Below are 16,326 nucleotides of genomic sequence, written 5' to 3'. Positions count from 1 at the left end.
TTGACTTCATCATAACCGAGTTTTACTGTACATATATGGCAATCTAATGTAGGAGGGTTGTCCCGTAAAATCGTGGACAAGTTGTCTAGTGTGAAAAATAAACATCACTTCGTTCTGAAATTTTCACTATTTAGTACATATTTTAGTAATATACACAGCAAATTTCAGATAAATATATGCATAAATAAACAAATTATGAGATTTTATGCCATGTATTGTATCAACTTACGGTGCATGGATAATAACGTCAAAGTGTCTAAAACAGCGTCACGTTTTATCTTTGCTGAAAATGAAGTTGGATGAGTCCGACTTATATTTAGAAATTTCATTGATACACATTCTTTAGTCTCCATAAACAGCCAAAGAACCAATTGGCACCCTCATGCAATCTTCTGAAGATTTATTAGTATAAAGTTACGGACAAAATTCTCACCATCATTCAACTAATAGAAAATCTCATATCGGCAGTCTACTGTGACAGCGTCTTTTGCTATTACATTAGGAGTTTGTCCATATGTTTTGTACTCCCAGGGACACGATAAAAAAATACTTCGCTAAGAAAACTCCTATTTCATTTGTATACTTAAGATATGGTGATATTTTTATAATCTTTTTTCTTCTATGGTCATTTCAAGTCTCTAAAGGTGTCATTACAACATCGAAATAAAACTGAACTGTTCTCTGGTGCGCCGTAACGTCATAAAACGTCGCCATTTTTCGTGTGTTGTGTTTACCACTTTCCCATTTGGAATGCCCGAGAAACTGCCAAAATTTAACCAAATGCTTTAAGATTTTTACACAGACTACAAAATTGATTGTGGAATAGAATTTGGATAATTTTAATCCAAATCTTATGTATTTAAAACTTTTATTTCGAATTCAAACTTGTGTATTCTTTAATAAAACCTTGGTTTTTTTTTACCGTGCGCCGAAGGACAATACCCCGTGCACATTCAAGCATAATAAAATCTTTATTTTTGCCTACATTTTATAAAAAAAAATTATCATGCACTTAAATAAGATAAATAAACATATACTGAAATTTTCAGCTTAGTGCGCCCATTACTTTTCGAGAAAAATGATTTGTCCACGATTTTACGGGACAACCCTCGTATGTAGCATTAATTTTCTGAGACAAAATTCTTTGTTAGTGTTTTACAACATTTCTTTCAGTAATGCTGAATTCATTTAATAGTGAAGCACTGTACGTGTATAACCTAACACGAACCTGACCCCACTACTCATCAAATAACAGGGTTTCAGTCAGTGGGATAGTACAATGAGCTGAAGAACGCATACATGTACTTGAAAGAAATCACAAGCCAGTGCCACTTCTACAAGTTAAGGGACTTGCTTATATCCTAACCAGAGTACTGGATATATGTATATGTGTTTATCTCTGGAACTGGATGAGATCACAATTGTATGTACTGAAAGAAATCACAATCCAGTGCCTCCTCGACACGGTGGAGATTTGCTCACATGATGACCAGAATCCTCCCACTGGGTTTGCGTTTTTGCCTATAATTCACAAAAAAGGAATTATCTGAGGGTACACAATTATATTATTAAGCGAAAATAATGGTTGATGTTATACATACAAATATTATCCATTCTCCTTACCATTATGGACAAGGCATGCACACCATTTTCCAGCTCCTCCTTCAAAACCTCATTTACCAAGCGATGTCTCTGAAATTAATAAATCATGATTAAAACTTTCTTTTACAAGCATGATTTACTTGCAAATAAGAAAACTGACAATCATTCCATAAAATGCCTATAAAATTTTCATTTGTGACCTTGCAAGCTACAATTGTCTGAAATTTTGTACTCTAGCTGACATAATTAAAACAAAGCAAGCTAAGGAAATTCTGAAATTCATCTACGGTAGTTAAACATGGTGATAGTTTTCATTTTGCTTGTTAACAGAATATGTCATGTACGTTATACCAGTTGAAATAAGATAACATTTGTATTTACAAGTTTTCCAACAGGAATATTCATATAAATAGGTCAGACTTGCAAGGAAGCCAAGGTATATTCAAGTGCTCTCTCTAAATTCCTTTTATTCAAAATAACATTGGCTTCCGAATAATTGATAAGGCAGATAATTTGCAATCATAAATTAAACATAGTTATAATGGTTTTAATGACATACAAAAGTTTTCTTACTTGAATGAGTGGCACACCTTCAAACATATCACTTATAACAATCACTTTGAAGTGGGTTTCCGAGCCTGAAGAAAATTACACAATATTAACTTCAAAGAGGTTCCGAAATTTACAATAGATTATATTGATCTTAATTTGAACATCATAAACTTACCCTTAGGAACATTATGTTTTGAACTTTCATTTATAACTTCTAAATGCTGTGGCTGAAATTTACTTGCAAGTTTCTTGCTTATCGATTCCTCAACTGGCTTTTGCTGCAGTATAAAAGACAATTATTATACTTTTTTGTAGATTTTCGTACAATATTATTCTTGAGAAGTTGATATCAATATATTTAGTACATTTGGAGCTCAGTTTAACACATTTGGAGCTCAGAGAAAATAAAGGTATTTTTATTATATTTTTTAATGATCATGAATAATATTCTGTATTTATTGACTGCTTTAATGAACACTCTCAAAAAGGTTTATACTCACTGAAAGTGTTGACATAATTCGTCTACTCAGAGTTAATAATGGTCTACTCATCTGAAATATAAATAATTAAAATATGGAATGTAGTTTGTGATTACACAATCATGACCAGAGTGCCAGATGACAATGTATACAAGTTCCATGTATACATTTGTAAACTGTGTTTATTTCGCGAAATAATTCAACTGTGTAACTGTGTTGTGTAAATGGTAGACTTTTTCGATAATAAATAACAATCGAAATGTTTATAAATACATGGAGTAAACCTACTTACCTGTCTATAATTCAAACAAAAATAACCTAACAGCAAACTCTCGCACGTGTGTCCTTGCAGATGGAGTGTACTTTCACTTTTGCATTGACCAATCAAAATCGCGGTACTATGAAAGTCGGGAAACGTTGTAAACAAAACCACATGGATTGATGGAATGCTCCGAGAGGACGTTTAAATTTGAAGACAATAATAGTAAAGAAAGTGAAATTATAATCGTTACAGAGGTCAGATTAGGTTTATTGAACTTTTTTCCTATTTATTTAGTCGATAGTGTTACTGTGTAATGACAAATTGCATTACCAACCATTTACCTCACAGGGACTTGATACAATCTTAGCAAAATCGGGTATACTGCGTGAGTTATATACCCGATTTTGCTAAGATTGTATCAAGTCCCTGTGATTTACCTGAATTCTCTAGGATTACACACCATCCAAAATGTAAGATAGGCCTAGAGAAATTCAGTCTTGTTTAAACCTGACTTGATATACATGTAGGAATATACCAAATGCCACAAAACAGAATCTCCTGAAGGCCTGTGATTGTGTAATATGAAGCAGTCACCCATTCAAGAGTCTATCCATATGAATTAACTTGCCTGAATTGTGGCTCACACACAGGGGCTTGTCACGAAATATTTAATAAAGTTACCCCTACTATAAAAATACATAGTAGGGGTAACTTTATTAGAAGAAGATAAATATTTCGTGACAAGCCCCTGTGGCTCACATGGCACAGTCACTGAGTGGATAAAGTGTCTGCTCTATAGAAGCCATATTTTGTAAGGAGTCAATCCTTATGTTGTGGGTTCTAACCCCACTGTGGGACGTGAAGACTGGTCCTTTGGATGTGACTGTATAAACTGCATGATGTTCCATGTCGCACTAGGTGCTGGCATGAAAATGATCCCTCCCTGCTCAATGGCCCTGTGTGCCGAGTAAAGGACAAAATTTGCAGCTCTTCACTGGCAAATGGTGGCGTCTCTATCTGAGTGAAATATTCTCGAGAGGGACAATAAACAACAAACAAACAAAATTTTGCCTGAATTCCAGGTGATTCTTCCTCATCACTAGAAAAGCTAGCTCAGATTAAAACTTATTGAGGAGTACAAGTTCCATTTATAGATCATAATATATACTAGCATTAGAACACTAGCTGTCTGCCTCAATTGATTTCTGACTCTTTGATGGTTTCTGACTCTTTGAAAGGATTGATTCAGAGGTACATGTATACCAACAATATGTCCATGCATATCTATTTCCTGAAATCAAAGTTCAAGAGTTATCTTTATTTTTTTCTGCACCTGCATATATATCCCATAATCTTGTATGATTTGTGTTATTCATTTTGTAAGAAAGGAAGAACTATGATCACATATCATGTATGTGACATAATCAGGTCTTTTTCTTTTAAATAAATGCTATAGGTGCTTCAAGCAAGCTATGGTTTGTATGTCTGGCCCTCGGCTCCAGTCCTTGCTCAGTACATATGGTTCAACAGAAATAAGGTCAAAGGGAAGAATATTCTAGAGGTAAGTAATACAAGCTCTAAATATGTCTCCTTGGATACTAGTACAGTACATGTAAAACACGCTTATAATGAATTGATGCTTATAGCGAAGTGATTTTCATTCCCCATAGGTTTTAAACATACCTGGTACTAGTATTATGAAGCTAAGGGATATTTTGAATTATGCTATGAAGCAAAATCACTCATCCCTGACACTTCATTATAATTGTGTTTTAATGTATTTCATTCATTAGTAGCAATTAAGTCGTCATATATTACACATTATTAAGTTGTTACATTCACGTAAGAAATTCATTTTATTTTGTCATTAATATTAAGCTTGGGTCAGGGACATCTCTACCTGGGATCTTGGCAGCGAAATGTGGAGGTCACGTCACACTGAGTGATAGCGAAGACTTTCCACATTGCTTGGAGAATTGCAGAAAATCATGTGAGGCCAACAGACTGCAGAACATTCCAGTTATAGGATTAACATGGGGCAAGTTCAATGATGCTTTACTTGACTTGCCAGCTGTTGACATCATTTTAGGCTCCGACTGCTTTTATGACTCCAAAGGTAAGAAAATACCTCCTTTCTCTGATTTATTAAGCTTATACAGTAAAACATGCTTAGTGTCAAGGACAGACAGTTTTGCTTCATTATAAATATACAATGTAAATTGTTGTACACGTATCTGTTAAGTTCGCAATATACCCGGTATTTAAAGTCACGGTGAATGAAAATCAATTCGCTGTAGGCAGTATGTTTACTACAAGTTTGTTTTACTGTACATGTGCAAAATTATTCAATTTTACAGCATTTGAAAAATTATCAAAGACTATAATTTATGAAATTAGGAATTAAACTAGTCTGCTTTGATTTTTTTTACAGACTTTGAAAACATAATCGTAACCGTGAGTTACTTGATCAAACAGAACAATAATGCAGAATTTTGGTGCACATATCAAGAGAGAAGGTAAGAGAAAAATAAATTCAAGACATGAGTATGGTTGTAACTAATTACATAATCAACAAATTACGTGAATCATTTTCAATTTTTCCTGTAGTTCTAACAGGACAATAGATGTACTGCTATTGAAATGGGGACTTGAGTGTGAATCAATTAGCCTGGATTCCTTTGAGGCAGACAGCCCAGCATTATGTGGATCCAGTCTACCAGGAAACCATACAATCCACATGTTTATCATCAGAGCCAGTACAAGGTCATCAGCAAAATAATGGAACCTCAGGGTTATTGTCAGGGTGAAAGGATGCCATATCCACCTCCTAGCAATCACTGTGCAATATTGAATAAAAATACAAAAAGGATTTATAATAAAATGAACTTTCTAATAAAGTTGAAAACTGTTGACATTAGGATTGATTGTTTTTTATGCCCCCCTTCAAGGAAGGGTGGGCATTTTGCTTTGCTGCTGTCTGTCGGTCCATTTAGTTTCCATTCATTTACTTCACAACTGTTGCACATACTGAAATTAAATTTGGTATACAGATTTATTAGATAAATATCTAGGAAAGTTGTGTTTTGGGCACAATCTCACCTTTTTTGAAAAAGCTATGCCTCTTGGACTTAGAAAGATTCCAATTATTTGCAGTTTCTGTTGATTTTCTTCACAGAGGTTGCACATACTGAAATGAAATTTGGTATACATATTATGATCAGATTAATATCTAGTTCAGATTCTGTTTTGGGTACTATCGCATCATTATTGACAGATTTATGCCCCGTGGACTTGGAAAAATTCCAATTTAAAGGGGGGGGCAGAAGTGTTTTAAAAACATCTCTTGTTTTTTAGCTCTACTGGTCAGAGACCAGAAGAGCTTATGCGATAGTAATGCGTCCGGCGTCCGTCCGTCTGTCTGTCTGTCTGTCTGTCTGTAAACAATTTTTCAAAATGCTACTCCTCCTACAGTTTTGATCTGATTTCAATATAACTTGGCATATAAGTAGACTACACTAAGATACATAATTCTGTGTATCGGATTTTGATTTCGACGAACGGTCTTGGCGTTGTTACTAAAAATAGAAATTTCTGTGAAATTCTTTCAAAATGCTACTCCTCCTACAGTTTTGGTCTGATTTCAATATAACTTGGCACACAAGTAGACTACACTAAGATACATAATTCTGTGTATCGGTTTTTGATTTCGATGAACGGTGTTAGCATTGTTACTAAAAATAGAAATTTCTATGAAATTCTTTCAAAATGCTACTCCTCCTACAGTTTTGATCTGATTTCAATATAACTTGGCACACAAGTAGACTACACTAAGATACATAATTCCATATATCGGTTGTTGATTTCGATGAACAGTGTTGCTGTGGTTACTAAAAATAGAAATTTCTGTGAAATTCTTTCAAAACGCTACTCCTCCTACAGTTTTGGTCTGATTTCAATATAACTTGGCACACAAGTAGACTACACTAAGGTACATAATTCTTTATATCTGTTTTTGACTTCAATGAACATTATTACCTTGGTTAATAAAGATAGCAATTTCTGTTACTCTCAAAATGCTACTTCAAATACAGTTTTAGTCTGATTATAATATAATGTGGCATGCAAGTAGACTACACTAAGAACATAAAGAAACTTATTCAAGGATCATTATTCTCTTTTTTGCTAGTGTAAAGTTTCAATTCCCAACTGCTTAAGTACTTTCCTCTTCCTTTGCTATAAGTACAAACCAGTAGAGCTTCAGTCTTGACAGAGACTTCTAGTTTCTTTTTTTGCATAAGAATTTTGGTAAACAAAGGTTTTATGAACCTTTATCAGTGAGAGATCTCATATGTCCATACATAACACCTCCCAACAAACTAATGAAAATGGCACAATGACTTGATATTTATACAATGTACATTTGTACTAGTATTTCTATATTATGTTTTACTAATACTGACATGATTTTGATTCTCAATATAGTTAGAATTGATGATGCTGCCAAACCACAATTCATCATACCAAGTTTTTATCCCCAGTGAGAAATACTGAGTAAAACATACAAATAAATTTAAATTAATACTTTTTTATTTGATAAACAATTTTTTCTGAGACACACAATAAATTGTGAAAACATTAAATTAGACACATGATTGCATCATCATTAACCTGAGATATATATAAAATGATCAGAAATGCTGTGTAGTATCAATCTGGGATACCTGTGCACAAGTATGCAGGTATGAAAATAATTTACAATGATGTGAAAGTCAACATACAGTTCTTAATAATCTGATTTGTTCTAATTGGGCACTGAATATAAGCTTCATATTCCACTAGCTGTAAACAAAGAGTAGACAACTCTCCATTCTTATGAATGCACATTTTGATGACAGTGCCTGTATTCACACAAGTAAAACATTGTCAAGATCACAGACTTAAGCTTTTGTATTGCGAGAATACGCCCGATTATTTGTAGAAGGCGTTAATGGCTCGTCCAATAATTAGTCTCCGAACTTCACTGGTTCCAGCTCCGATCTCGTAAAGCTTGGCGTCTCTCAGGAAACGCCCAGTAGGATAGTCATTAATGTAGCCATTGCCACCTGAAACAACATGTAAAGATAACCATCAATGATTACTGTAACCAACTATTATTCATGTCATCTTTTATTTGTGAATCATCAGTATGAAATCAATCCTCAACAATATATTTTCATGATTGAAGAAACATTACAAATATAAGCAAAATAATTTCTTTGCACCAATTTAGGCCATAAAAAATTAATAAATAGTTTCTCAGGCCAAAATTCAAAATTCAAAATTCAATGCGGCAGGCAGGCTTTTTTTTTTTTTTATTTTTTTTTTTTTAGAAGCAGGTTTAACCTCTCTTTTTTTTGTAAGTCATTTGTGCAGTAAAATGATAATATCTACTGATTCTTAAGTTTTGTTCTCTGAAATTACTTATAATATGTATTCAACGTTAAATAATGATATTCCAAACATTTATTTAAAAGTTAACTGATAAAATACTTTAGATTTAGAAGAAGTATATTGTTTTTCTAATAAAAACGTCTTTCTTAGCATTTATGAAAAGGGGAATAACTCGATTTTCTTTCTCAACTTGGAGAAATAGAAAATTGAGTTATTTCCCTTCTCAATATGTCAATAAAATTGATCAATGCGGCCGTTTTTGAACGGATGCGGCGGTGCATGAGAAACTATTGATTATTTTTTTTTGGCCTTATATTCATGCTTATACGTAGATCGTGAAACTCATGGATATTTCTCACACAAGAATAAAAGTTGGCTTACAGTGTACCCTCTGACTTGTTAGATTGTTCCACATGTACCGGCATATATCGACTCTTTATACAATTTTTTTTTTACACTAAACTGTACTCCTTTACTTGAAATACATTTAGTAATTGTGCTTATCCAATAAAACACTATAAATTACCCAGTATTTGGATGGCATCCAAGGCCATTTGTGTGGCTGCCTCAGCTGTGTATAGAATTACTGCTGCACAATCCTATAAATGATACAGATATTATAATATGCTTAAATACGACATTTAATCAGTTATTATTTGTTCGGAAATATTTTGGTAACTGTAAGTATGAGAGAGATGTTTTTATACACACAGAATGTAAATACCGGTAAATTGGTATCTGTATTTTTAATCTTTTTAAAAAAGTTCATATCTTTTTTAAAATACAACTTGAATATTGAAGAAAAACTTGCATTGTTCTGCCTTTCTCCTCTATCCAGGGAGCGAGCCACATTATAAACATATGAACGGGAGACATTCAGTGTGGTGTACATGTCTGCCATTTTTGCCTGTATCATCTGGAGTAAAATGGATTCAATTATCATTATATGTAAAACAAATTTAATATTTTCAAAATTACCTGATACATATATTTCAAATACAGTACTGTAGATCACTAAATTTTCGCGAAACCTTATTTTCGAGAGATATTCATTGACTCTTGATAAGCGAGACAAAATTTTCACGAATTGTGGTTATTGCTGTATATAATCTTAAGGAATGCTATTATACGCGAGAATTAAATTTTCGCGAGCAAACTCTCTTGCGTAATTATGCGAAAATAAAGTTCTCGTGAATAAAAAGTGATTTACAGTATTTAAATGATGAATTACTCAGTATTTACCTGAAATTTTCCAATCTTCTCCCCAAAAGCTTCTCTTTGGTGAGCGTATGCAAAAGCAACATCACAGCATGCTTGCATTATCCTGAAATTTATCTTAAAATTATTACAAGAATAAACCACTTCTGATTTAATTGTAAAAGAACATGCTTATTATGCTCCCATAATCAACATGTAGTTTTTGCCCTGTCCATCTGTCTTTCCGTCTGCAAAAAATTTATAATGACCCATAACTTTTGAGTGGGTGGGCTTTGGGTTTCATATTTCACTGGTGTATTCATTGTGATAAGCCCTTTCTTTGGATACCACCAGATTTGACACCTTCACCTTGGAGTTTGACCCACTTTTACAAAAAATTATCAAACTTTAACCTTGACTATCACTTTTGAATAGTTCGTGCTGGGCTTTCATACTTCACAAGTGTGTTCATGATGAAAAGACCTTTCAATGGGTATAAATAATTTTTTTTATGTTTGACCTTGATCTTCAAGTTTGACCCAATTTTCAAAAACTTTAAACCTTGGCCACTTAGAACTGAGGCTTTCATATTTCACTGGTATATTCCTTGTTACAAGACCTTACTTTGGATACCAACAATTTTGACCTTCTGACCTTGACCTTATAGTTTGACTTGCATTTGAGAAACTTCAACCCTTGCCATAAGCTGCCCTTCAGGGGCATCGGTGTTCACAAACACATAAAAATAATCCATACAAGTAGGAAATGTTTGCAAATGAGTGGTTCTGTGTGTTTTTTGAGAATTTTTTTTACAAAACTCTCTCAAAAAATTTAAACATGGTGGCCTCATCCTACACTTAGGAGGTTAAATTGAACAATTTCAAGTACAAGCCATTTTCAGTCTCATGTTTCTAGAGATGAGTTTTTTCAAATAACACTACCCTACTTTGACCTTTTCTCGATTATTTCCCCATAGAAAGAGGTTAGGCCCTTTATATGAAAATATAATTTAGAATCTTATTTACCAAAGAATGTTTTGTGCCTCCTTTGGTTAAAATTAGCCCTTGTGGTTCTTGAGAAGAAGTAAAAATGTGAAAAGTTAAAGATAGACAGACAGAGATGGATGTACACAGATAGACAATGTGATTCCTGTAAGGCTCCAACAATTTCATGCTGGGCCTTTAAAAAGTAGAAAATTCAGTAATTATATATATGTAATGTGTAATTTTTTTTTCAATTGCAATTACTTGTACATGTATATTGTTTTAGTGATGATTGCTTACTTGTTTACCTCCTTTAGGAATTCGGTGTTCAAATCTGACCTGACCTATGACAGTTTTCAATTCACATTTACCCCCACTTTTCTTTCCACTAAGGATTTTGTAAGTCTGTGTACCTACCCGACTGGTCCTGCAGCTAAAACTAATCGCTCTATATCCAGGCCACTCATCAGGACATACACTCCTTTATTCTTTTCTCCCAACATATTCTCAGCTTAAGAAGGAAAGCAGAAGGATATAACTAGTTCTACTGGCTAATAACCAATTCTCAAACAGGATCAAAGTTTGTGACAGCATGAATAATTTTGGAAATTAAATATGATTTTCTGTAAGGATAATATAAAGATATTGGGCACTGCAAATTTAATAAAAATCCTTGCTACATTGGCTCTAAAATTAGTGATTTTTGTGTTAAAACATATACTGCTGTCTGCATCCTTTTCTTTCTAGATGCTTGGAAAAATATTTGATAATGATTGTTATACACAGACAAATTATAACCCTCCTCCCCCACCCCCCCCCCAAAAAAAATGTCAACTTGTTTGAAATAAATGTGGAAATTTATCAAGCATATGCCACATGTATATCCAGTAAAAAATGATAATAACTTTGCATAACAAATGTATTTTCTTTAAAAAATTTGTCAATAAATTTGTCAAAGTGTTGTTTTTATTTTTTATTTTTATCACACTCAAACTGTCTAAGAATCAGTTATGAGCCAGTATCAGGGAATGATCTCAGTGCACAAGATAAAGGAAAGGAGTGTCAGTTATAAGTTGCCCATGATGAGATGAAGGACCAGTGTTTTCTTGTCGAGTGACTGTGTTTTTTTGGTGGTACAGTTAGAAATGGAGACGGTTCTAGATAAACTGAGGTAATTAATACCCTAAATATTTCAAATTTCTTACAAATGAAGTAAAAAATCATAAGCAGCAAAAGGGAAATTATTTTTCTCATTTCTTTTTCATATCATCATTTTCAGACATTTCTTTTTTCGTCTAGGTTCTTTGAATTGCTTTATTACAGAAATCTACAGGAATCTTTCTAAAATTCAAGCAAATAAGATAGCTAGCAGAGATAAATATTCTCCTGTTGTTGAATCCTCACCCAATATGCCCTGTTGCCATAATAGCTCATTCTATATTTATGGACGTATGCAAAAGCCTGTCCACATTCCTAAACAGAATAGTTCAATATCCAAACCAGACATTATAATGTAGACACCTTTTGTTTTCTTGTTTTCTGCACCTAGTTTGTTCTCCACTGAACCAGAAATGACTAATAAAACAGTAATATCTGAGTATGTACACCCTACCTTCTGGATATGTACAGGCTCTATCTATAAATAGAAAATGAGGCTCACCCCACAGGGCCTGCTGAACCCAGAGTCCTTTCAATGTCCAACCCCGACATTAATATGTACACTCCTTGACCTTCCTTCCCCAACATATTGTCCACTGAAAACATTCCAGGTGACTCAGCTAGTCAACTCATGATTACATTGACAGAAAATTATCTTAAAGCTGAACAAGACTTGTAAATAGGCATACGCCATTTTTGATATCATTATCTACGATACATCAACACCAAGATATACTCTTTGCATTCGTTACACATGATTGCTTTATTGTCACAGGTATCGACCTAGAATGGCAAGCCGTGTTCATGCTGGTTATCTTGCATTACCTTTGTTTACATTTTATTGCAGTTACAAATATACTGCACTGACCTGTGCAACTGTTGTAAGTGTCATTGGTATCTTATTTTCCTGCATTGGAAGAAGTACACAGTTATTTTTTGTCGCTACTGAGTATTGTATAGCATACGTTGATGTACAGCGGTGACAATTCAATACACTGAACACTGACTGAGTGACCCGCTCTATTTATAGGGGCTTGCAGATATAGCGATTGCTCGAACAAATATGGCGGAAACACATTCTTTTTACGAATCTTGTTCAGCCTTAATACATGAAAATACAAACTGATGGTAGTCAAAATATGAAAATGGAATAAAAAATGTAAATTACGAGTGCTAGTTACTACATATATGTGTATCGGTAATGTATTAGTGAATGTTAAAAAAATGACATGAACAAAATATGTCAGCTGTTTTATATAGGTGAATATGTTTGGACTTAAAAACCATAATTCTTGCATCATTTTTTAGAAAGAAATTCCATAAATGCAGTAAGGCACTGACCTGGTACTTTACAGTCTTCAAAGATAAGCTCTGATGTATTGGAACCTCTCATTCCTAATTTGTCTAACTTCAAACCTGTGCTAAAGCCTGGCATGCCCTACAATATAAAAAGCATTGCGAATTTAATAAGTTTATATGTAAGATAATGTATCGTACATTTTGTTTCAGTGATTAAAATGAGTAAAACAATCACATCTTAATCTTATATCTTGTATATCAATATATATATACAGTTTACAAGGTATTTGGCAGTATAAATGATTTGGAATAAAGAAAAAAAATATTAAAAAAAACAATTTGGTAATCATGCTGGACTACCTTTTCTATGATAAATGCTGTAATTCCATGCTGAGGAGCTGCAGATGAGTCTGTTTTGGCATACACAATTAAAGTATCTGCATCTGGACCATTAGTAATCCAAAACTTACTCCCATTTAACACGTAATAATCTCCTGAAAAATCAACATTGTGTGCCTGTGTTTTATCTTTTTTTCAATTTTTTTTAACAATCTTAGAATAATAAATTTATCTCATATTTATTTAACGTTATCAGGTATCTGTGTTCTCTTTACAGTATGTAACATAGAAATGTGCTGATTGTTTTGATTTGTAAAAAATTCCAGAGAAGTGTTACCCATTTTCTCTGCTTTCAGTTTCATGGATACCACATCAGAGCCAGCACCAGGTTCACTCATAGCCAGAGCTCCTACCTTCTCCCCAGAGATCAACTGTAACAGGAATAGAATATCAACATAAATGCTTTCTGAAAACAGTATAAGCAGAATTTTTAGCGAGGATTCAATTTTGGTGCTGATATTGTTTCCGACCAAATTAAACCTATAGTGTATAAGGTTTACAGTGCACACAACACAGTATCTGTCATACAAAGGCATACTCATTGTTGTGAAATAAAAATTGATACTCTAGCAATAAAAAAGTGAAAGATTAGCACTGTGGAATAAAACCACTTACAGTATGTGAAAAAGATGATCATAAAATGTTCTCTGATTCACAAATTTACAAGTACTTGGTATATTAATTTCCTATTTATATTTTTAAAGATGAAAGAGTCTTTTACCTGGGGTAGATATTTTTCTTTTTGTGCCTCACTGCCATTTCTGACCAGCTGGTTGACACAGAGATTGGAGTGAGCCCCATAACTCAGTGCTACGGCAGCTGAAAATCGGCTCATCTCCTCCATCACCAAACAATGATCTAAATATGTCCCCTCTGTTCCTCCATACTCAGCTACAAAATAAAAAGTACATGGGCTTAACTATATAAAGCAAACACCTAGTTGAAATATACATACTCTGTTTTAATTGAAAATCACCTGGTACTTACAAGGAGCTGTTATTCCCATCAAACCAAGTTCCCCACATTTTAGCCAAAAATCCTGCAAAACATATGCACATTTAATACATGAGTAAAGATTGTAAGGGGTTAACCTCAACACTTTCAGTGCTGAAATGTAAAATTATTTATTTTCTTTAGTATCCCAATACACTAGATTACACTGTAAAATTATGATATTATAGTAAGTGTGTATGATATTTGGCAGAAATTGGTTTATAACCAGTTAGCACAGATTTCATTTTAATTTATTAAGTACATTTCTTTACATTCCTATTTAGGTATAAATGTGCGAGGCATTTAGTGTTGTACTTGAATTAGAGAAGTTTCTTCATGTGAAAGGCACTAAAATGAATACACACGCAAATGTAATAGGTTCATAGTAAAAATAAAGTGTACTTTATTAAAAAGGGAAACTTATTATCAAGTGCATAATACTTTACTTTCATATCTTTAAACTCATTGGTTTTGTCGATCTCATCAGCTTTGGGACCAAGTTCTTTTTCACAGAACTGGAAGACAGTCTCTCTCAGCTGAAAAAAATATTTTTTATTAAGTAGGTTTCCTGCAGAAGTGGAATACATTATACAGTGTTTTTAATTTCACTATGTTCACGATTTAAGAATTTTTAGCAAACTTTAAACCATTATGATTATTATTTAACTTCATTTAGCTAAAAACAGGCATATATTTCTCAAGTCTAAATTCCTAAATTCAATTTTAAAAATCTTTAATAACATTTTAGAAGAGATAAGTTAAAAGAAATTAAAGATATGAGTCCTTCTATTAACCAAATCAGTAAACTCAAAATTTAAGGAAATTTATATAATTCTATCAAGGTGTTTCAAAAATGTTGCTGAAAAAGTAAAACCAGAGACTTTGACCTTGGATTAATAATGCTTAATAACTCACCTGCTTCTGTTCTGATGTTAACCCAAACAGGGAATCGTTGACGGGGAAGTAAGAAGAGCATCTTACTGTCCGTAATAAGTGTGGTTTACATTGGAAAAGCGGCTTTGATAAAAGAGAAAAAAGCCTTCGTGTTGACATTATGAAAGCGCTCTTCAGTTTGTGAAGCTAGGTTTGGTCTACCTCTACTTTCACTTTTACTTTAGTCGTTTGACTGTGCATGGATACTCACTAACTCAGGCGTTTTAAAAGACACTCAAGTCAATCACATTGAGTGAGGAAGATAAAAATAGTAGTTTTAGTACAGATAATTTCATTGACTTTTAGGTTAGCTCTGTTGCATTAATTGTCAAAGTCACTTGTGAGAGATTGACAGAAAAAAGTTCTTCGTTTTCGTCGCCTGCCCAGAGAATAATTTTTTGAATTAATTCAAAAGTAATGAGATTATGACCTTAACAAATTTATTTTCATATTTTCACAGTATATTGCATATATTTTCATGTTTATAGTTATTTCTAAAACGTCTTTGAGCCTGTTTTTAAATGAAATTTTCATATTTTTTATTAAACATTGTTAAAAAAATTTTTTTTTTTTGTTGGTTATTGAATAAATAGAGTTTTAGATTTATCAGACTTATGTTTCATTTATTTATTTATTTTTGCAGATTAAAGAATATAGGCTTACTCAGAAATTATCAAAAGGATGATAATGTACTGTAGGAAATTAGAATCTTTTTGGTCAACTTGAAAGACCTGACAGCTTATACATGAAAATGGAGGAGTACACCTTACAGAATAAATCTGATATTCAAAAGCTTCAAGGTAAATTTTAATTCAGTTTTCCTACCAGAATTACAGTTTGAATAATAAATTGTGTCCCAAGATGGACCCAAACCACAGTTAGAATATATCCACAATATAGCAGAAAATATCAAAATCACTCTGAAACAGTTTTGGAGAAAATAATTGCATGGAGTTGCATTCAAAATAACTAGCAAATTACTCGCAAGAAACTTTTATAAATTTTGGGTACCTTTCCTGCAAAAAAATAATAGCAAATT

General features: G+C 33.1%; 3 protein-coding genes across 4 annotated transcripts; 1 reads left to right on the top strand and 2 right to left on the bottom strand.

Annotated features, from left to right (window-relative positions):
* Positions 1-424: 424 nt before the first annotated feature.
* Positions 425-2,987, bottom strand: LOC134251369 (DNA-binding transcriptional regulator BolA-like). Its single transcript, XM_062733764.1, has 6 exons — positions 2,926-2,987; positions 2,655-2,705; positions 2,330-2,432; positions 2,176-2,240; positions 1,624-1,692; positions 425-1,521 (listed from the first exon to the last, which is right to left on the bottom strand). The coding sequence occupies exons 2-6, from the start codon at positions 2,703-2,705 to the stop codon at positions 1,441-1,443; spliced, it is 369 nt and encodes a 122-aa protein (XP_062589748.1). The 5' UTR covers positions 2,926-2,987; the 3' UTR covers positions 425-1,440.
* A 28-nt stretch (positions 2,988-3,015) lies between these two features.
* On the top strand, positions 3,016-5,807 carry LOC134251368 (histone-arginine methyltransferase METTL23-like). The gene is made up of 5 exons (XM_062733763.1): positions 3,016-3,149; positions 4,352-4,456; positions 4,774-5,011; positions 5,327-5,411; positions 5,503-5,807. Exons 1-5 carry the CDS (start codon positions 3,075-3,077, stop codon positions 5,672-5,674), a joined length of 675 nt encoding a protein of 224 aa, XP_062589747.1. The 5' UTR covers positions 3,016-3,074; the 3' UTR covers positions 5,675-5,807.
* A 1,657-nt stretch (positions 5,808-7,464) lies between these two features.
* On the bottom strand, positions 7,465-15,464 carry LOC134251382 (isovaleryl-CoA dehydrogenase, mitochondrial-like). 2 transcript variants are annotated; one of them, XM_062733781.1, is made up of 12 exons: positions 15,270-15,464; positions 14,801-14,890; positions 14,349-14,400; positions 14,083-14,252; positions 13,639-13,732; positions 13,323-13,456; positions 13,005-13,101; positions 12,166-12,259; positions 9,568-9,649; positions 9,137-9,241; positions 8,852-8,924; positions 7,465-7,997 (listed from the first exon to the last, which is right to left on the bottom strand). In XM_062733781.1, exons 1-12 carry the CDS (start codon positions 15,405-15,407, stop codon positions 7,864-7,866), a joined length of 1,263 nt encoding a protein of 420 aa, XP_062589765.1. In that variant the 5' UTR covers positions 15,408-15,464; the 3' UTR covers positions 7,465-7,863. The 2 variants fall into 2 exon arrangements, with proteins under 2 accessions (XP_062589765.1, XP_062589764.1); XM_062733780.1 differs by lacking the exon at positions 12,166-12,259 and adding an exon at positions 10,923-11,016 and having other exon boundaries at positions 15,270-15,460.
* Positions 15,465-16,326: the final 862 nt, after the last annotated feature.

This window comes from Saccostrea cucullata, unplaced genomic scaffold, assembly GCF_032062105.1.
Source record: "Saccostrea cucullata isolate Sc308-1 unplaced genomic scaffold, CSIRO_AGI_Scuc_v1 ctg197, whole genome shotgun sequence".
Lineage (NCBI taxonomy): Eukaryota > Metazoa > Mollusca > Bivalvia > Ostreida > Ostreidae > Saccostrea > Saccostrea cuccullata.
Note: the sequence above shows the minus strand (reverse complement) of the source record. Positions and strands in the feature narration are given on the sequence as shown.

Bases quoted from the DNA above. Each gene is read 5' to 3' on its own strand.
- LOC134251369 (XM_062733764.1), bottom strand. From the start codon at position 2,705: ATGAGTAGACCATTATTAACTCTGAGTAGACGAATTATGTCAACACTT. The intron at 2,241-2,329 runs GTAAGTTTATGA...AATTTTCTTCAG, and splicing joins AAAACATAATGTTCCTAAGG to GCTCGGAAACCCACTTCAAA. The intron at 1,693-2,175 runs GTAAGAAAACTT...TATTAATTTCAG, and splicing joins AAGGTGTGCCACTCATTCAA to AGACATCGCTTGGTAAATGA.
- LOC134251382 (XM_062733781.1), bottom strand. From the start codon at position 15,407: ATGTCAACACGAAGGCTTTTTTCTCTTTTATCAAAGCCGCTTTTCCAA. The intron at 14,891-15,269 runs GTGAGTTATTAA...TATTTTTTTCAG, and splicing joins TAACATCAGAACAGAAGCAG to CTGAGAGAGACTGTCTTCCA. The intron at 7,998-8,851 runs GTAATTTATAGT...ATGTTGTTTCAG, and splicing joins GGATGCCATCCAAATACTGG to GTGGCAATGGCTACATTAAT.
- LOC134251368 (XM_062733763.1), top strand. From the start codon at position 3,075: ATGGAATGCTCCGAGAGGACGTTTAAATTTGAAGACAATAATAGTAAA. The intron at 4,457-4,773 runs GTAAGTAATACA...ATTAATATTAAG, and splicing joins AAGGGAAGAATATTCTAGAG to CTTGGGTCAGGGACATCTCT. The intron at 5,012-5,326 runs GTAAGAAAATAC...TTTTTTTTACAG, and splicing joins CTGCTTTTATGACTCCAAAG to ACTTTGAAAACATAATCGTA.